We start from the raw sequence: 21,362 nt of genomic DNA on the forward strand, positions 1-21,362 counted from the left end.
ATACGTAATATAGGAGCGCCTGGTTGGCTCAGTTGGTTAAGCATCAGACTTCAGCTCAGGTCATGATCTCATGGCTGGTGAGTTTCAGCCCTGTGTTGGGCTCTGTGCTGACCGCTCAGAACCTGGAGCCTGCTTCGGATTCGGTGTCTCCCTCTTTCTTTGCCCCTCCCCCTGCTCACGCTCTGTCTCTCTCTTTCTCAAAAATAAACATTAAGAAAATTAAAAAATGTGTACATAATATAAAATTTACCATTTTAATTACTTTAAGTGTATAATTCAGTGGTGTTAAGTACGTTCACATTGTTGTGCAACCTTCACCACCATCCATCTCCAGAGCTTTCTCATCATCCCAAACTAAAACTCTGTGCCCATTAAAAAAATAACTCCTCCTTCCCCATTGCACCCGACATCCACTGTTCAACTTTCTGTCACTATGAATTTGATGCTCTAAGTACTTCATGTAAGCAGAATGATGTATCTCTGTTTTGTGTCTGGCTTATTCCACTTGGTGCAGTGTTCTCAAAGTTCATTAGCATGCATGAGAATTTAACTCCTTTTTAAGGCCGAGTAATATTCCATATCCTGTTTATCCCTTTATCCGTTGATGGGTACTTGATTTGCTTTTACCTTTTGGCTGTGGTGCATCGTGCTGCTGTCTATGAAAACAAGTATGTAAATATCTGTTTGAGTTCCTGCTTTCATTTCTTTTGGGTGCATACCCATAAGTGGAATTGCTCGATCGCATAGCAATGCTATGTTTAATTTTTTGAGGAATGGCCAAAAATTTCCATAGCAGACGATCATTTCATAGTGCAAAGAGCAGTGTACAGGGGTTCTGGTTTCCTGCATCTTTGACACACTTGTTATTGTTTTAAAACAATGGCCATTCTCATGGGTGTGAGATGGTATCTCAGTGTGGTTTTGGTTTGCGTTTCCCAAATAACTAGTGATGTGTAGCATCTTTTCTTGTGCTGCTTGGCCATTTATAGATCTTCTTTGGAGAAATATCTATTCAGGTCCTTTGCCTGGATTTGATTTGGGTTGTTTTTGTTGTTGTTGTTGTTATTGAATTTTAGGAGTTCTGTAGGTATTCTGGATATTAATCCCTTATTAGATGTACGATTTGCAAATATTTTCTCCCATTCTGTGGGTCACTTTTTTCTCTTGATAGTGTCTGTTGATGCACAGAGGTTTTATTTTGATAAAGTCCAGTTTATCCACTTTTTTTGTTGTGGTTGTTGCCTGGGCTTTTGGCATCATATCCAAGAAATCATTGCCAAATCCAGTGTCGTTAAGTTTTCATGTATGTTTTTTCCTAAGAGGTTTATAGTTTTAGCTTACTCTTATTTCTTTGATCTACTGTGAGTTATTTTTTGTTTGTGGTATATGCCAGTAACACACTGTTTTGGTTACTGTAGCTTTCTAGTTAAGTTTTGAAATCAGGAAGTGTGATACCTCTACTTTGTTCTTCTTTTTCAAGATTGTTTTGGCTCTTCAGGGTCCCTTAAGATTCCATGTGAATTTTAGTTTTAGGATGGGTTTTTCTATTTCTGCAGAAAATGTCACAGGGATTTGATAGAGGGTACATCGAATCTGTAGATCACTTTGGGTTGTGTTAACATTTTAACAGTGGTAAGTCTTCCAGTCTTTGAACACAGGGTGGCTCTCCATTTATTTATGTCGCTTTTTTTCTTTCAGCAACGTTTTGTAATTTTTAGCGTACAGGTCTTTTGCTCCTTGGTTAAGTTTCTTCCCTAAGTATTTTATTCTTTTTGATACTATTGTAAATGTAATTGTTTTCTTAATTTCCTTTTTGGATTGTTCATAGCTAGTGTATAGAAATGCAACTGGCTTTTTTGTGTTGATTTTTTTTATCCCTGTACCCTTTGCTGGGTTTATTCATCCAGAGTTTTAAAAGCTGTTGCACTTGTTTTCTGTGTTGTGTAACAAGTGTAACAAATTTAGCAGCTTGAAACAACACACATTTATTATCCTACAGTCTCTATGGGGCAGGAATCTGAGCATGGCTGAGCAGAGTCCTCTGCATAGGGTCTTGTGAGGTTGCCATTAAAGTGTTGGCTGGGCCGGATTCTCTCCTGGAGACTTGCATGCTAAAATCCACTTGCAGGCTCGCCGAGGAAGGGTTAGCAGAATGGATTTCTTTGTGGTTTTGGGACCGAAGCTTCTTGCTCACGAGCGGTCACTTTAAGGTAACTAAAGGTTATCTGGAGGCTGTCTTCCAGCTCCCGAAGGCTGCTCTCAGCTCTGACAGGCAACCTGAATTTCTTGGCCCTGTGGTGTTTCCTGATAGAACCACGTCGTCAAATCATCAAGGAGAGTCTAGAGCAAGTCTGCTGGCCGGCTAGTCTTATATAAGGTGACATAATCATGGGAATGACATCTCATAACCTTTGTCCTATTCTGTTGGTTAGGAGCAAGTCACAAGTCCTGGCCACATTCTTTGGGAGGTGTTTGCACAAAGATGGGAACAGAAGGAGGGGGGGTAATGGTGGGGAGCCACCTTAGAGTCTGTCTGCCATAGCTGATTACAAAATAGCCCATACTTTATAAACCATTTTTGTTTAAAAAACATACATATGCAGTTAAAAGAAGCATCTTACAAAGTAACACATACTTTGAAAAACGTGCGTGCAATTGAGGTATTACTGGTGGTTTTATTGTTCTTTTGTATTTTATTATTTTCTTCCCACTTCTCCTCTCTGCAACATCCCAGTTTTGCAATTTTAAATCAATAGTTGGTGTTTTCACCATAACTAAATAAATACTGTTTACTGTTCAGCCAGGTTTTCTACCATGATTGTTTTCTTTCTTGTTTAACTTTCAGTTTTTTCCAGGAGGGTTTCCAGGGGTTTTCCCTTTTTTTTTTTTGGCTTAGTTTTCTGTTCACCTTACTTTTCCCAAGTGCTCCAACAGATTTTTTTTAATGTTTGTTTGTTTGTTTATTTATTTATTTTGAGAGAGAGAGACAGAGAGCACGGGTACTTGCCTGAGCTGGGGAGGGATAGAGAGAGAAAGAAAGAGGGAGAGAGAGAAAGAAAGAGAGAAAGACAGAGAGGGAGAGAAAATCCCAAGCAGACTCATTGCTGTCAGCTCAGAGCCCAACGTGGGGCTCAATCTCATGAACTATGAGATTCATGACTGAACCAAAATCAAGAGTGGGGTGCTTAGCTGACTGAGCCACCCAAACACCCCTCCAGGAGATTTTTCAAATGCCTCATCCTATCTAATTTCTTTTGAATAAGATAGTTTTTGAAATACAGAAAAATATAAAACAAAAATACAGTTTGAGGAAGAACAATACAATGAGCATCTGTGTCTCGCTGCCTAGGTCAAGAAATGGCATTATAATTATCCCAGGAGTTCCTGTATGTATTCTGTAATGCACGCCTTCCGCTCCAGGCAATCACAATACCATTTTACATGTTAATTAATCACTCTTCTTGGGACCATTCCCCGTCCAACTCTGCAGTCCCGTTCTCCCCTCCATACATGTATTTCTAATCAATGTGTGGTTTAATTTTGAAAAGTGGATTAGCTCTACCACGTTGTTCTGTCTGTTAGGATAGCCTAACCTTCTTTAATACAGTTCAAGTGCATGTCTCACTCACGTCTGTGTGAGTTGTGAGTTGGGAAGCAGTGGAAGGTGTGTAAGTCCCTGCGTGACTGTGGAATAGACTGCTCCTTTGAGTTTCTCTTTTCTTTTATGAAGCATATCTTCTAGTAGCTTATTGACAAAGGATATCAAAGAGGTAAGTTTTTGAGACCTTGCATGTCTGAAAAGGCCTTTAATCGTCACGTGTGAGAATAGAATGGTTTGACTGGCATAGGCTACTTGCAGGTTGTCTGCAGTTTTCCTTCAGAAGTTTGAAGGCGTCAGTCTATTGTCTTCTTGTTTCCAGAATTACTTTTTAGGGTTTAAAGCCATTCTGATTGTTAATCCTTTCTGTGTAACCTTATTTTCCCACCCACGGAAGCTTGTCAAATCATCCTTGTCTTCGGTGTTTGAAATTCACTGTGGTAATTCACTACGAAACACCTTGGTATTGACTCAGGACTTGTGTTGAGCATTCTGTAGACCCTTTGAATCTGACGTCTCATGTCCGTAACTTCTGGGGAAGTTTCTGTGGGAGGAGGAAGGGTCAGTTTCTCTTAATTTGTATACAGAGGAGCCACCCAAGTGTTAACGTGAGGTCTTCTTGGAGCAGAAGTCGTGAATGTAAGGTGGAGCTCGTGGCATGTGGCTTTAGACTGGAATGGCACGTGAATTGGCGACTCGCGGCTGTACTGTCAGCTCGGCTCTCTTGTCTAATCCTTCCCTTGTGAACATTGAACTTACGTTGCATGATATCTTGTTGACTTCTCCCTTTTATGGGCCTGATTGGTGTGTTGCCTACCATTTCAGGGCATTACTTTGCCCTTTGTAAGACAGGTTTAAGCTATACAAACCTGACCAACATGGCTCAAGAGAGATGTTGGCCTCTCCCTTTCTACTCCAACAGCATCTCAAGTCACTACTGTTGTATTTTCCACGCAGTGAGCTACATGGGTAGAAGCGTTCATAGAATAAAGGTCTTCAGGAAAAGCTGAAAATTTCAAAGGATTTTGCTTTGATAATAAAAGTTGTAGGCTTAAAAATTAGTGCTTTTCCCCAGGACTTTAGAGGAATTAATGCTTGCTTCTTTGTTCTAATTTTGACTTGATGCAAGTCAGATTTTTAATTTTCAAAGTTAATCCAGTGGTGCTCATTCTATTTAAAATTAGCAATGTGTTTCCCACTTACTTAGAATTTCATTATGCCTATAAAAGTGATGGTTACTGGGAAATCTGTTAGAAAATTATAGTTTTACCAGAGATGACCAACATAAATTTTTATAGTCTTACTTTGCAGTTGCTCTGACAGATTAAATAAATCTTAACTCTTTATCAGTTTATTAATATAATTTCAAAGTTGGTTAGTCCTTTAAGTTTATATTTTCATACTATGAATTAGCCCATAATTGTAGCTTTTAATTTAAATCATTTTTTTGATAAAGTGTTTTTTCACAATATATAAAGCTTATGAAAAAAGGAAAATTCTGTTTTATACATATTGCCTATGTTCTTCATTATTCGTGTGTATGAGGTTTTACATATTTGCAGTCATACCGTATATATAGTTTTGTTATCTTTTTGTACCTTATGGACATAATATCAAAATATGCCCTTGTCTTTGCTTCCTTTCCATGAGTTTTCTACTACCACAATTTATTACATCATGTTGATTGGCCTTGACTTAAAGCTATTGCTGTCAATTTGGGTCATTTTCAGTTTTGTGTGTGGTTTTACTAAAAAGAAATTAAAATGATCATATTTATCAATTTTTGATAAGTAATTTTTCCTCTTGCACTATGTTTTAAATTTTACTTTTTTTTTTTTTTTAAACTTTTTTTTTCAACGTTTATTTATTTTTGGGACAGAGAGAGACAGAGCATGAACGGGGGAGGGGCAGAGAGAGAGGGAGACACAGAATCGGAAACAGGCTCCAGGCTCCGAGCCATCAGCCCAGAGCCCGACGCGGGGCTCGAACTCACGGACCGCGAGATCGTGACCTGGCTGAAGTCGGACGCTTAACCGACTGCGCCACCCAGACGCCCCTTTACTTTTTTTATTAGAATATAGGTAGTATAAGTATTGGCAATAGAATTCATCTTAGTGATGAATTAGAATTAGAATTAGAATATAGTTAATATAAGTATTGTCAATAGAATTCATCTTAGTGATGAATTAGAATTAGAATTAGAAAGGTCTAAGGCTAATTTAAGTTCTTTTCTCCTTTGGGGCTTAATTTTGGCCCCATCTATTGTATTATCAGTAACGCAGGTTAGTTAGCACACTTCTATCATGTTGGTTTTGATTTTCATTTCTTTTGACGGAAGAAGTATTTCAGTAATAATTCTATCTGCTCCACAAAGAAAACACACACTTGTATAGTTTAGGAAAAGGATTTCCAGTTCCTTTTATTGTTGCTACATGTCTAGTAAATTAGAAATAGTGAAAAATGCCTTCCTACTAAGTATATAGATGTAGTGTTGGATTATATTTGTGTTTGAAAATATGCAATTCCCTCACCCACCTGTGGCTCAATGAAGATTAACCTTAGCCATGGGATATACTTCTGAATTCTATACTTCACTACCTTCTCTTTTGCCTATTGTGATTTTATTTTGTTTTTTAGTGTCGGCGATATCACATATTTCCATAGCATTTTACATTTTATAGAAACTTTTATGTCTATTTGAGCTTTAAAGTGACCTCTGTGATATAGGAATAAATTTAATAAAAGAAGTATGAGAATTACTCATTGAAAATCACAAAACATAGAATAGAATTAAAGGTCTGAATAAATCCCATGTTAATTGATTGGAATCTTAATATTGTTAAGATGGTAATATTTCCCAAAGTGAACTATGGATTTAATGTAATCCCTATCAAAATCCCAGCTGCTTTTCTTTTTTTTAAAGTGACATGTTAATCCTAAAATTTATTTGGAAATATAAGGCACCAGAATCTTAAGAAGAACAAAGTTGACTCACTCGTCCCAGTTTTAAAACTTACTGTAGGGATGCCTGGGTGGCTCAGTCGGTTGAGCATCTGACTTCAGCTCAGGTCGTGATCTCATGATTCATGAGTTCAAGCCCCGCATCAGGCTATGGGCTTACAGCTCAGAGCCCGTTTTGGATCCATTGTCCCTCTTTCTCTCTGCTCCTCCCCTGCTTGTGTTTGCTTTCTCTCTCAAAAATAAACAAACATTAAAAGATAAAAAATAAAACTGTAGCAAAGCTACAGCAATCAAGACAGCATGATACTGACAGAAGGATGTTTATGTTGATATGGATATAGATAGATCAATGGAATAGAATGGAGGGTCCACGCACAAACCCTTACTTTTGGGGTCAGTTGGTTTTTGACAAGGCTGCCAAGACCATTCAGTTGCAGAAAGAATAGTCTTTTCAACAAATGGTACTGGAACAAGTTGACATCCACAGGCAAAAGAATAGTGTTGGTACCATATGCCTCATACCATATGTAAAAATTAACTCTAAATGGATCATAGACATAAAAGTAAGAGCTAAAATTGTACAACTCTGAGAAGAAAACGTAGGAATACGTCATTGAGATATTTGGGTAGGCAGTGCTTTTTTAAGAATGACATCAAATTGAATGAAACAACAAAAGAAAAAATAGGTAAATTGACTTCCTCAAAATAAAAGCTTTTGTGCTTCAGAGAACACCATTAGGAAAGGATATGTGGGGGGCGCCTGGCTGGCTCAGTTGGTTGAGTGTCAGGTTTTGTGAGATAAAGCCTCCATCGAGCTCTGTGCTGGCAGTGCAGAGCCTGCTTGGGATTCTCTCCCTCTCTCTCTGCCCCTCCCCTGCTCGCTCACATTCTCTGTCAAAATAAATAAATAAACATTAGAAAAAAATCACATCTTTACTGCATGCTTCCCTATATCTTCCTAGTGTTTGGTTTTATCTTTGTTTTTTGCTGCCTAAGGTTCTGTTATTCTCCCTAATACTTTGTTTTTTGTTTTTTTCTGTTCTGCTTTGTGGCATGCTTTTAAGTCTGACCTGTCCTCAGCAATATGTAATTTTCTCTCCCTTCCTTTCATCCTCTGAGTGTATGTCTATACATAACATTTCTGGGGTGGTTTTTTTTTTTTTTTTTTTTTTTTGAGTAGACACACTGACATACTTTTTAAAAGGCATAGGAAAAGGAGAGAATTTGATACTAGAAAATGGTTTACTTCTCAGGGCATACTGAGAACACAGTTGTTGGTTAAGAGCACATCTTCCTAATATGGGTTCTGCACAGTTGATGAAAATAGTATTGTAAATCATGTCAAACATACAGCCCATTAGAGCTAATTTATTTAAACATGGTTAGCAAGGAAGGAAGTGCAACCACTGTATGTCTTTATGAAAGTAGGAAATGAAAGATTTGCAGTTGTTTTGGGTGTATGTGAGCAGTATGTATTCAAAATAGGAGACTTTAAATTTTTGTTAGTTCTTAGGACTACTGAATGTGGAAGTTGGAGATGTGATTATACAGGTTCTCATGGAAATATAAAATATAAGAAATATAATAAGCATTGTATTTTGTAAAATGTAAGCTTAATTTAACCATTCTAGGTTTTAATATTCTCCTGAGATTTAGTTTGTGTTTAACATCTACCTTTCATGTTCTGCCAGGTCTTCCAATTTTGCCTCATATATGCATATTTTCTTTCCTTCTTTCCATCTTTCTTTTTTAACGTTTGTTTATTCTTGAGATAGGGCGTGAGCGGGGGAGGGGCAAAGAGAGAGGGCCACAGAATCTGAAGAAGGCTCCCGAGTCAAGCTGTCGGCACAGAGCCAGACGTGGGGTTCAAACTCAGAAACCTTGAGATCATGACCTGAACTGAAGTCAGACGCTCAACTGACTGAGCCACCCAGGCGCCCCCCATATTTTCATTTTATACTTAGCCTCAATTTCTAGATGAGGCTATTCTTTCCGTAGGTTCTGTTAATGATTTATTCATTTTGTGAATCTCATCTAGATATTTGCAGGGTTGATGTCTTTAACTGTTAATTCTTTCCTCTTGCCTACCTGCCTACCTTCCCTCATGCCTCCCTACCTCCTTCCCTACCTCCCTCTGCTGCCGCTTTGCTCCTCCCCTGCCTTTCCCTCTTCCTTTCTTTCTCTTCTAGCCAGCAATGGAGCCACTCTCCTTTGCCTGTAATCTTTCTAATGTATACATAACTATTGGTATTCTTCTGTACTGTGATTACTACCTGGATTCCACTACTAATACTTGATTATACTTTATCTCCTACTATCCTTTATCCATTCCTCTATTTATTGTTACATCTTTTTTTGGGAGCGTGGATGCATTTCAAAATAAGCAGCAGATATCACTCGCTTCAACCCTAAATATTTACCATGTGTCTTATTAACTAGAGTTTAGTGTTTGTTGAGAGGAATTTTTCTTTTGAGGTAAAATTTACATTGAAAGATCTTAAGTGAACCATCATTAAATGACCTCTAGTTCTAAGTCATTTGTGTTCTCATAAGGGCACTAACTCCCATCATAAGGCCATACTTCTAAAACTTGTGTATTCATTTGGATTTTCAAAAATAAGACTTTGAATACCACAAAACACCTTAAAATTTTTTTCTTTAAAAATTTTTTTATTACATAAAAGTGCTACATAGTATAATGATTATAATTTAAGGTGTTTCTATTTTTCTAGATTGTTCCATGCTTCAGCAAATATTCTTAACATTGTTAATGATACCACATAATGCATGCTGGAGGAAATAACTTGAGGGTGTTTTTGTTTAGTTAAGCATATGAACATGTAAAGAAAGGCAAGGATTGCCCCTTTGTCTACTTCATAAGCTAAATGTGTAAAGAGATAATTTAAGACGCTTGAAACATTTATGGAGTGCTTTATGAGTTTATTGAGTGTTCGCATTTGTCTGAACTCACTTGAGCCTCCCCTTCACCGTGTTGGATAGGTGGATGGTTGATCTGTCTGTGCCGTGAGTGAAGAAACCAAGGCTCAGGCACGGGAAAGGGCAGGGTAGCCGTTGAACTCAGATCCTCTCTCTTTAAATTTAGTCCAGTAGCAACAGCTGTGCTCACATCCGTCTTTAGTTCAAGTGCCATTCCAGCTGCTGGGATTTGCTGAATAACTAGCAAATGTTTTATTGCACAGACTGGCGTTAACTGTAGTGAGGACCCTGACACAAAGACCTATGCCAATATTTTGAGTTCCCCAGGATGAAGTACTCAGATATAAAGGAACTGCAACTATTGGGATCCAGACAGAACTAAGTGGGCTATATTTAGAATGTGACGTACTGATACTACATCCCTGTTCTGTTCGCACAAAAGTGAACAGTATCATGATTTAAGTGTCACTTCATGTGGCATAATGCCTATTTTTCAGAAATCGATTGCATGTGAAGCTCATTGGAGAAGAGAAAGCCTTGTTGATCTGTTTTGGAAGGTTTAGGTTTCACAACATCCTTGAAGGTACTTCCCTACTTTCCCTTAGGTAGCAGATCCTTAATGACAAAAGCAGCTGGAGAAAAATCAGCTTCACGTTGGGTAACGGACTTGACAAAAATGTGGGCAGTTTTGTTTTTGGCGGTGGATGTAAAGGTTTAGCTCTTGGTTTGGTTGATACCATTAAGGAAAAGCTGGAAGAGATGAATATGGCTCCTGAAGAATGTGGACTTGAGGAAACCTTGCGATAGAAATTTACTGAAAGTCCTTCAGGATCAGAAACTGGAAATAGTCTGTTTGAGATCACCTTTTGAGTCTGTATCCTTATTTTTGTCATTTTGAAGATAGATTGCATAGGAGCTGAAAAGCTTTACCCTTTCTAGTATTAGTGAGGATGTCTGCCTACAGAGTACAAATCGTGTAATTCTTTCAAAAACGTTAGATTGCTTTTTGACATAGGTAATGGTTGATCTGCCTCATGTGCACCTGAAAATGGTGATAGGACCTGACCAATGAGTCATTGAAACTAGATACCCCCTATAGATAAGACAAGAAGGACAAGAAGACCAGAAGTTGTTCCCATTTCCCGTTTATCCTGTGTTTCTTTTTTCTTGTCATCTTTCTTGCCGGGCTGGCTAGCCCGGAGCCTGTTGGGACAGTTTCGTTTGGAGCATTTTTAAGAAAAGATAATTCTTTATGTAAATCTGTGTGCTAGGAATATCCTGACAGGTCTGAGGTCTAGGGCAGTGTTTGTTGAGAAAGAAGGAAATGGGTTATGGAAAAAGAGGAAAAATAAATACATTCAAAAGAGTGTCTCCAGCAGTGGCTTCAGATAGTGTGTGTCAGCTGTGTGGTGTATGGGGCCTAACTTGGGTGTGATCCACTTTGGGGCCACTTTCTTCTTTGAGCCTTGGACCTGAGTGTTTTTATTACTTTTTTTAAGTGCATCTCTCCCTGATGTTGGTGGAATGCTAGAGAATCAAAAAGAGGAAGAAAAAGCACAGCCATAATTCTTTTCCTTCTAATGAAACCGCTGTTAAACTCTTGATAAAATCTTAATTTCTTCTGTAATTATTTTTATGTTCCTGGAATTAGAAAATGCCTGTTTTTGTCTCCTGTTTCTGTGAATTGTCTTTGAATGTGCCCTTGGATAGCTAGCTGAAGGACGGATACTGGGTGATAGCACTGTGCATCGGTTAAATTGTCACTCCTGTCTTTGAAAAGCGTTACCTGCTGCTTTTTTTCTCAGTAGGTGACTAGTATTTGTGCATTGTTACTATTAAGGTGTATGGTCTTTAAAATGATGCTGAGCATGAGGATGATGGGAGGCTTCTGAAAAACCAGCACCGAGCTTTTCAGAAATTGTCTCGATTTGTGGCTGGGACTTATCAGCTGCTGGTTTCAGGCCTACATTCTTTCTCTTTGTTTCCATTGCTTATCGTGCCCAGATAGATTTTCTGTGGCAGAGTAATGAATTATCATCCGTCTTCATTTTGATTGACAAACATAGCATGCTAGCTATGTGGGAATAAGAAATGGTGTCAGATAAGAGGGGAATGGCCTGAATTTTCATTGGAGACGACTTTTTTTAGAAGAGTGAATTGATGAAGTTCTATTTTAGTTTGCCTGAACCAAGTAAATTCCAACACATTAAAGTCACTTGGAGTTTTATATAGTTTATTCTACTGGGACAGACTTACACGAGAATTCCTTTGTGACTCACGGTGTAATGAAATTTTGTCAGTTTATTTTGTTAAAGCTAGGAAAAAAAATTTTTTAAGTTAATGAGTATTTTACTAAATGAGCCGTACTTCTCAGGAATGTGTATAGGAGAGAGGGAGGTCATGCAAACGGGGATGCTTTTTCTCATGGGAATCTTTAATTTCAAATACCATGTGTTTGGAAGGTTAGATGATCTTTATTATCCTTATTATTTAATCCTGGCAGATGAATTTTTCTTCTCTTTTGTAAAAACAGGTCTCTTTCATAATAACCACAATAATAATAGATCCACAGATACATTCTTAATCATTGGCCTGAGTCAGTTTAATTTGTCACTGTATCTTTGGCACTTTCCACAGTACCTGGCAGTGACAGGCACTCAGATACTTGTTTTGTGGACAGTGTTAGTTATTGTTAATTGCAGAATAATAAGCCTTCATTTGTTCTTTTACGTGGTAATAGTTTAATTGGAATTGTTTCTCAAATTACATTAAACAGCCGACTTACCTTTGTAAGTTTAAAGTTCTATACTAAAATTTCTTGATATGTTCTTTCAGAGCTTTAGACTGAATGACTTTTCTGAAATTTTTTTTTTTTTTTGCTCTGGAGTGGGAATAAGTTTTAGAAATACCTGTATTAATTTTATACTGATAAGTATACTGTATACTGATAAGAATTACTACTGACCGCAGTTTTCTGAGGCTAATATTACCACACATTCTAGTAGGTTGCCGTGAGTAGTATGGTAAAAAAGTATAAATTTAAGTATTCTAAAATTTATTGGCATAATATGTTTTTTTTTTTTTTTTTTTCAACGTTTATTTTATTTTTGGGACAGAGAGAGACAGAGCATGAACGGGGGAGGGGCAGAGAGAGAGGGAGACACAGAATCGGAAACAGGCTCCAGGCTCTGAGCCATCAGCCCAGAGCCTGACGCGGGGCTCGAACTCACGGGCCGCGAGATCGTGACCTGGCTGAAGTCGGACGCTTAACCGACTGCGCCACCCAGGTATTGGCATAATTTGATAGTGGGAAAAAGTATTTGGTGACTAATTTACATGTAAATTAAATACAGAAATATAACTTCACATTTCTAAAAGCAAATGTATAAAGGAGCTTTAAAGTGATACAAAGAGAAACATCCTAAGTTATTCTGTGTCTGTTTATTTCAGGGCTGAAAACAGTGAAATCACGTTTCACAGTTAAGGAACTGTTAAGAAGACAACATGGGAACGCCTGGTTCTGGAAGGAAAAGGACGCCTGTAAAAGACCGATTTTCTGCAGAAGATGAAGCTTTGAGTAACATTGCCAGAGAGGTGTGTCTGGAAAACCCCCTCCCAACACTGAGTCTTTGTAAAAGCCGGGGGGTGGGGGCTAGATCTCGGTAGACTTTCTCGTTAACTGAGCTAATTTCAGAATGCTTACTGTGAGATGTTGTATGTGGCCTCGAAATGATGGGTTGGAGCGAAATACAGTTACCGTCTCTTTATTTGGCTGTTCCTCTTACCTGAAATTAGTTTTTCCTTTTATTTGTTGCAGATTACTTTGAGGTACCTGTTGGAATGTTTTGAAATTTGTAATTAACCTTCAGTATTGAAACTTAACGTAATTAGAATGTGGCAAATCTGACAGCTGTATCATAGAAACGCTCATGGGCTGTACCGTTAACATATTCCAGGAGGCACTGTATAAATGTGGACGGAAACAATCCTGATTTGGTGTCTGCTCAGATTCAGTTGCTTTAGCCGGGTTTTGAAATACTGCATTGGAATTTTTATGTTTAACTTTTAGCTAGTACCAGAGCTTCTGCAGCATTTTTGTTTTGGTTTGTTGACAACTTAGGAGAAAGAAACAAATGGAAAGGGCTGTCACCTATTGAATCACTGGCAGCATTTCCTGTTGCATATTGGAAATTTAAGATAACTCCCAGCTGTGATTTCTTAGTGAGGTGCCAACTTTGTTTCAGACTCTGACTCTGTCTGCAGCTGCAGACCTGACGGTAAACTAATCTGGCACGAGAATTGGGTAGAGCATTATTAAATTATATTCTTTTTGTGAGGATTAGGCCCTCACCACTTCCTCTTTGTTATTCTTAGTAAATAGCTCATTTAGGGCTAGTGCTGTTTCCTTTTGACATATTATACGGTCTCTTTTTGATCCAGCTCTTTGTTAACTTTTTCCTCTGGTCAGCTACTCAGTTAGCTTTTGAGTTAGAAGTCAAATTCTGTAGAACGATGTTTGAGGCAAAGACAAAAGTGATCTAAAAACGGTTGACAAAATTGTGATATTTAAAAAAACTCAAGTGAGGGGTGCCTGGGTAGCTCAGTCGTTAAGCATCTGACTTTGGTTCAGGTCATGATCTCACAGTTCGTGAGTTCAAGCCCCACATCGGGTGAGCCTGAGCCCCAAACTGGGTGAGCCCTGCTTCTCTCTCTCTCTCTGTCTCTCTCTCTGTCTCTCTCCCTCTCTCCTCTTTTCTGCCCCTCATTCACTTGCGCCCCCTCTCTTTCTCTCTCAAAAAAATCAAGTGAGCTATTTTCAGATAAAAGGGTAAAAGATACTTGAAAATGGAATGAAAAGGAGTTATAGCGATGTTAAGTATTTGCAAAAATGAGGCATTTTGGGAGCCACATAGTTTTAGTTGAAGACTGAAACTACTCAAAATGTTTACCTCCCAAATTGGAGAGATTTATCCAGATTTCTATAAGGAAAGCAAATGTGAGCACCTTCTAGGCTTGTCTGTATTTTACTAAATGTTTCAACTCTTTTTTTTTGGATGTGACACTTCATTTGCAAAAGTGGGTGCCTTTAAACATTTAACACTTGCATACTTACTATGTGACAAATACTATTGTAAGCATTCAAACTGCATTAATTCATTTAATCTTCACAAAATTCTGAGATTGGTTTTATTATCTCCATCTTAACAGATAAAGAAACCATCTCACAGAAGAGTTAAATATTTTTCCTCAGCAGAGCTTGGGTTCAAACACATGAAGTCTGGTTCCAAGGTCTGAGCATTCAAACACTCGCTATGCTATACTGTTACTCAATATTCTCCAACTCCCCCAGTTTGTTTTCTGTAACTTTTCATGATTTTGAAAGTACTTGCACATCTTGATTCTCATAATAACTTTGTGTGTTAGGTAGGATAGGTATTGTTATTAGCCTTATTTACAGACAAGGAAACAGACGAAGCTGAGATGAATGTCTACAAGGTATGAGACCTGGGGCTCAAATTCAGCTCTGTAAAGCCATTGTTCATTCTACTGTACCATACTCTTCCAGAATAGGCAGGCTTTGGAGAGTTGTAAGTGTGGCTTTTAATTCTGGCCCTGCTAGTTGCTGGTTGAGTAATTTTGTTAAGTAGCTACTATGGATTTCAGTTCCCTCATCTGTAAAATGGGAACAGTATTGTCTTCCTGTATTATAAGGCTGTTGTGGCGATTAAAGGAAATAAAGCATGTAAACCTTTAGCATAGTGTTAGGCTTGCAGTGGCTATTTTGTTGCTTATTAATGTCATAATTGAAAGCGAGAATACAGGTAAAAGAGTCTTTTTTTTGTAAAAAAAAATGTAGTAAGATAGGTGTTCTAAAACATTTTTGATTGCCAGACTCAGGGAGATTTTTCAGCGTTCAGATTCCCAGGCCTTACCTGTGCTTGCGAATCTGAATCTGTGGGGGTTGAGCTCAGAAACCTGTGTTTAAGTGTGTGTGCACGTATGGGTATGCACAAACACCTACACACACACTTCCTCCCAGAGGATTTTGATGGCTAGTCAGGTTTGGGGACCGTGAACCAAAATACACTTGGATGGTCAGTTTTTTATACTTCCAGGTTGTTTTCCTCCCTGTATATTATTATTTTGCTATGCAATAACAAATTTAATCCGATTATTAAATGATAAATTATAGTATAATAATAAAAGTTATTACTATAAAAGGGTTTAAAAGGCCAGTATTTCTAGTTTATGTTTCTGTTTTCAGAGCTCTCAATATGAATATACCATCTCCAATAATCTGGTCAAAAAGCTGATCTTAGCCTTCAACGTGAAAGGGACAGTTTTTACTAAATTGACGACTTTTATTTGCATGGGTGCCCAATGTGTGATGTAGTGGTTTGAAAACTTTAGAAGTTCGGCAGTTTTAACAATTCTTTCATATATTCCTTATGGTTATTTTTCTTTCCTTTACAGTTTTCATAGCCAATTCTTAATTGTCCATTCATACATTGCTTGGTTGACACTCGCAGATAGTCCTTAATCCTTATTTTCTCCTTTCACTCACACACACACACACACACACACACACACACACACACACCATGCCTGAAGTTAGGAAGAAATAAAAATGAACAGAACCCTTATCATTTTTAAAGAGGACAATAGCTTAATCCTTTTTTTTTATAGTTAAATTTTAAGTGTTTAATTTTTCTTTTCTCACTTCAAATTGCTTTTTGCAGTAGACAGGGAATGCCATAAATACAGAAAAATAATCTCTTTTTCCTCCTGCTTACTATTTGCTCAGGTTTCTTTGCTCCTCAGTTGATCCCAAGTCAGGGAACTCTGGGGAGAATGAGGAGGAAAAGAAACAAAAGGCATAAATATATTCTGCAGACTGGATAGTTTGCCTGCTAAATATGGAACTGAGTACATTGTGGTAAAACACACACAAAACCTACCATCTTAACCATTTTTAAAATGTAGGATTCTGTGGCTTTAAGTACATTCACATTGTTGTGTAACCATTATCACCACCCATCTACAGGGGTCGAAGTCTTTGTTTTGTAAGACCTGTGTACATTCTAAGAAGGACATTTAGAAGTTTGAAGATTGCTCTGGGAAGGCAGGAATGTGGATGGATTTAGAAGTCCCACCATGTAGTAGGCATGTGACTGCTCTGCGGCTGGGGGCGGGGGCGGGGGGGGGGGGCGTTGGTCTGTCACAGCTCTCAGAAGAGCTCAGAGGAGCTGAGTCAGAAGGGGTCACCAGCAAGTCCTCTAGGGCGTCAGAAGACCAATGCGGATTCTTTCCTTTCTTGCTTGTTTGACTTTGATTGTTCCAGAGGTTTGGGGGAAATGCAGTTGAAGCATGGACTTGAAGCGAAAATTACCTAACAGCACAGAGTGTATCAAATTGGGAAGCCTGAGGCCGCTGGCTCTCCAAAGGAAAAAGATGAGGGTCGGGCAAAAGCTACTTATGCTGCCTTACTTGCAGTAAGTTTGGTGAATGTTATGGTGAGTGTTCCCAGAAGAAGTTAAGCCTTTGAAGGGATAGCAAACAGTCTTTTTAAGGTATCAAGAAGCCTGGAATATTACTAATCTCCTTGTTTTGGAGCTGAAAATACGAAGAAAACATGTTTCATGCACATCTCTCCAAATGGAAGTTATCAGAACATTGCTTAATTTCGGATCTTATGATCTGAGAGTCCTTCCAGCTCTGAAATTCTGTGATTTCCCTTGAGATCCAGGACCCAAAAAGATTCATGCTCTTAATGGACAGTTCTCTTAAATCTAAAAGATCAGTGACGAGCATAGAAATTGATTTTATAGGAGCTGGAGTTGGAGTCTAGCAAATGGAGTGTTCAGAGACTTGTTGAGCAGATGTACATGTGGACGTGTTTGGAGCATATACCTACTTGTGATAACGAAGGAAGGTTTTATTTCTTTTCAACATTTGTGGCTGCTAGAGCTTTCAGATTTCATTTTTTAAAAATAGCTTTATTAAGATATAATTCACCCATTTGAAATGTTTTTGGTATGGTTTTGAAATGGTTTTTGGTATTTTACAACATTATTTTTTAAAAGTTGTGATTATAATATATATAACAAAATTTGCCATTTTAACCATTTTAAGACTACAATTCAGTGGCATTCATTGCATTTACAGTGTTGTGTAGCCATCACCACTGTCTATTTCCAAAACCTTTTCATCACCCCAGATGTTAATTCTGTAGCCATTAAGTAAGAACTCCTCATTCCCCTTCTTCCAGCCCCTGGTAACCTTTAATCTATTTTAGGTCTCTAGGAGTTTGCTTAATTCTGGATATTTCATATAAGTAGAATTATATAGTATTTATCCTTTTGTATTGGCCTTTTTTTCACTTAGCGTAAGGATTTCAAGATTCATCCATGTTGTAACATGTGTCAGAACTTCATTCCTTCCCCCTCCTTTAAATTACTTCACTCCTTTGTTATGGCTGAATAATTTTCCACTGTTTGATATATTACATTTTGTTTATCCATTTATCTGTTGATGGTCAGTGGTTGGATTGCATTTTGCTGCCTACAGAAGTAACAGTCATCCAGGCATCTAGTGTGAGAATCAGAAGCTTGTGGGTTTTGATTATGGATTAGCAGCCTGAATGGAAGGATATAAAGGGAAGAATTGTGCTTATAGTTTAAAAGATACTGTCCAGTGTTATTGTTTTGTATTAAAAATTTTTTTTTAATGCTTTTGCTTGCTTTTTTTTTTTTTTTTGAGAGAGAGAGAGAGAGAGAGAGGGAGACACAGAATCTGAATCAGGTTCTAGGCTCTGAGCTGTCAGCACAGAGACCGATGCGGGGCTCGAACTCACAGACTATGAGATCGTGACCTGAGTGGAAGTCCAATGCTCAACCAACTGAGCCACCCAGGTGCCCCTGTTTTCTATTTTTAAAGTTTGTTTGTTTGTTTGTTTGTTTGTTTGTTTATTTATTTATTTATGGGGGGGGTGGAATGTGAGTGGGGGAGGGGCAGAGAGAGAGAATCCCAGGCAGGCTCCATGCTGTCAGCACAGAGCCTGATGCAGGCAGAGCTCACACACCATGAGATCATGACCTGAGCCAAAGTCAGATGTTTAACCCGCTGAGCCTCCCAGGCACCCTTCCTCTTCTGGTGTTATTGTTTTGTGGAATGCTAACTATAATAGGTTGGTAGAGCTAATGGTCCTGTGGTTACCTCACTATTTTACTTGAGTAACGTACTCATTTTTAGGATAAATTAAGGATGAAAAACTTTTGAAAAGGGTAGCAGCTTTTGAAGATGCAAATACTGTGAATTACCATAATCACAATATTTATGGGTGTTAATACCATCTTTCATTTAAGAATAGAGTTGAAAAAAACTGCACAGATGTTGAATGTCACCCATTCAGTATGCACATCTGTTCTCTGCAAGCACATGTGTCAGGTATGAGGGATGTGGGGTAGACACGTCTAACACGGTCGTTGCCCTCGTGGTGCTTAGATTCTACAGGGGAAAGTACATAATGGACTAGCTCAACTTTCAGTTCCTTTTTTTTCTTCAAAATTAGTATCTACATTTTACACGGTAATTTCTTTTTTTGTCTCGTAAGCTGTGATTGTCAGTGCTGATCAGCGACATTCTTAGAATCAAGGAAATACGGTAATCTGTTTGCAACTGTGTTAAGTGCTTTGAATAAAAAGTAAATGCTTTTATTAAAGAGTGTGTGGCAGTGGGGCTTGACATGTTTGGGGGCTTTGGGAAGGCTTCCCTGAGGAAGTGCCCTTTCAACTGAGTTCTGAAGAATGAGTGGAATTATTGAGGGGAAAGAGCGTTGCCAGATGTAGGTAAGAGCTTTCCAGTCAGAGGGAAGAATGTGTGACAAGCTTTTGAGACTAAAAGAGTATGGAGAATTCGAAGAATAATAACAACAGCTAATATTTACTGATTCCTGAGCTTGTATTATGTACGAGTCACTGTCCTAAGTTCTTTAAAGGGATTTAGTCCTCATGACGAAGCTGTGAGGTGGTCTGCTATTCTCATTTTATCCATGGTGAATGCAAGGTGTGGAGAAGTGAGTAACTTGTTCAAGGTCACATAGCTAGAAAGGGTAGGACTGAAATTTGCATGGGGGCTCCTACACCCTGAAAGTATTATGCCTTCCGTGAGCTCACTAACGCCAACATGCACAGCAAGGAGGAGAGGGGTCAGAGAGGTAGGCAGGAGCCAGATCATATAAGCCAGTCGTTCTCAACCAAGGGTGATTTTGTCTTCCAGAGGACATTTGGCAATGTGTGGAGGTATTTTGGAGATAACAGGAGGGGTGTGCTACTAGATAGAGCTTATGGCTAGAGACCAGAGTTGCCCCTAAACATCTTGCTGTGCACAGGATACCCTTCACAACAAAGAATTATCTGGCCCAAATGTCAGTAGGGCCAAGGCTGAGAACCCTGAGGCAGGTTCTTTTAGACTGTATTTAGGATTTGGGTCTGTGTCCTAAGAACAGTGGAAAACCATTGAAAGGTTTTGTGTAGGGGCATGACGTGATCAGATCTGTGCCTTGAAAGGATGACTTTAGTGCAGGTTGGAGATTATATCAAAAAGGACATTAGTGGATGTGGGGAGATGAGTCGTGAGACTTTCAGAGGCAGTGGGGGCCTGGCCCAGAGGTATGACGCTGGGCATGTTGAGAGGTGGTTGGGACGGAGAAGTAAGTAGTCGATGCTTGGTGAGTGGCTGTGTTTGGGTAGCAGAGAGGGAAAGGTTTGGATTGTGCATCTGGGTGGTGGTAGGGAACATTCAAGTGGGGAGGAGGCTTGGAGAGGGAGGATCACGGATTTATGTGTATTGTATTTAAGGTGTCCGGGAGGCATCTAAGTGGAGATTATGAAGAGGCAGTTTGTGGATATGGATCAAGAGTTCCAAGGAGAGGTCTGGGCTGTAGATAAAAATTGAGACTTATGAGCATGTAGAAGGTAATTGAAATGGTGAGTATTGGTGAGATTGTCTAGGGAGGAAGGATAGAGTTGAAAGTAATCATTCCTCAGGTTGAGTCCTAAAGCACTCCAAGGATTTCAAGGTCAAGTCTCAAGTCTTAATTCTGACACTTCTTTGATCTTCCTTTTGTGTTTGGTTCACATTGTTCTGTGCAAATCAGATTTGTCTGAAAAGCTGACTTCATAGGAAGCAGAGTTATTCTTGTTTAAAATATTTTTGGGGCACCTGGGTGGCTCAGTTGGTTAAGCACCCAATTTTGGCTCAGGTCATGATCTCGCGGCCTGTGGGTTCAAGCCCCGTGTTGGGCTCTGTGCTGACAGCTCAGAGCCTGGTGCCTGCTTCAGATTCTGTGTCTCCCTCTCTCTCTGCTTCCCCGCTCACACTCTGTGTCTCTCTCAAAAATGAATGAACATTAGAAAAAAAATTTTTAAGTACTTTCGAGTGTTCTCAACAGTGGTCTTCAAAAATTTATAAAAGGTTATGAGATGTGAGTTAATTTTTCAGAGTTTTGGAGAGTGACTATATTTTTATTTCTACTCAGTTAAAAAAAAAATTCTCCCCTGTACTTACTGTTTTTATTAGACAAATCCTTTGAAAGAGCAAATCTAAGTTGTTTTTAGTCATTTAGAATTCCTTCCAGTGGCATTAATACATGAATGCAACCAGTGTCCATTGAGTTCAGAACTCTCTCCATTTTTTTTTTCCCATTTACCCCTGGAACTGAGTCAGAGTTCTGGCTCTGTAATGGCCAGCGTCACTCTGAGTATCTCCCTGTTCTTGATTTGTTCTTCTAACCAAAATTAACAAGATTTAGTTTTGTGTCAGTGTGATTGAAATATATTTGGTATAGCATTCATTGTCATAATCT

General features: G+C 38.7%; 1 protein-coding gene across 29 annotated transcripts in view; it reads left to right on the plus strand.

Annotated features, from left to right (window-relative positions):
- Nucleotides 1-21,362, plus strand: part of LRRFIP2 (LRR binding FLII interacting protein 2) — a 105,399-nt gene that overhangs the window by 7,760 nt on the left and 76,277 nt on the right. For 27 of the 29 annotated variants that reach the window (XM_045436601.1, XM_045436600.1, XM_045436610.1 and 24 more), the window contains one exon: nucleotides 12,947-13,090. In XM_045436601.1, the coding sequence (XP_045292557.1) occupies nucleotides 13,001-13,090 (90 nt within the window). In that variant the 5' untranslated portion in view covers nucleotides 12,947-13,000. Of the gene's footprint in view, nucleotides 1-12,946; nucleotides 13,091-16,640; nucleotides 16,661-21,362 lie in introns of those variants that run through there. The other 2 variants (XM_045436612.1, XM_045436617.1) reach the window with 2 other exon arrangements.

Source organism: Leopardus geoffroyi, chromosome C2 (genome assembly GCF_018350155.1).
Source record: "Leopardus geoffroyi isolate Oge1 chromosome C2, O.geoffroyi_Oge1_pat1.0, whole genome shotgun sequence".
In the NCBI taxonomy this organism is placed as follows: Eukaryota; Metazoa; Chordata; class Mammalia; order Carnivora; family Felidae; genus Leopardus; species Leopardus geoffroyi.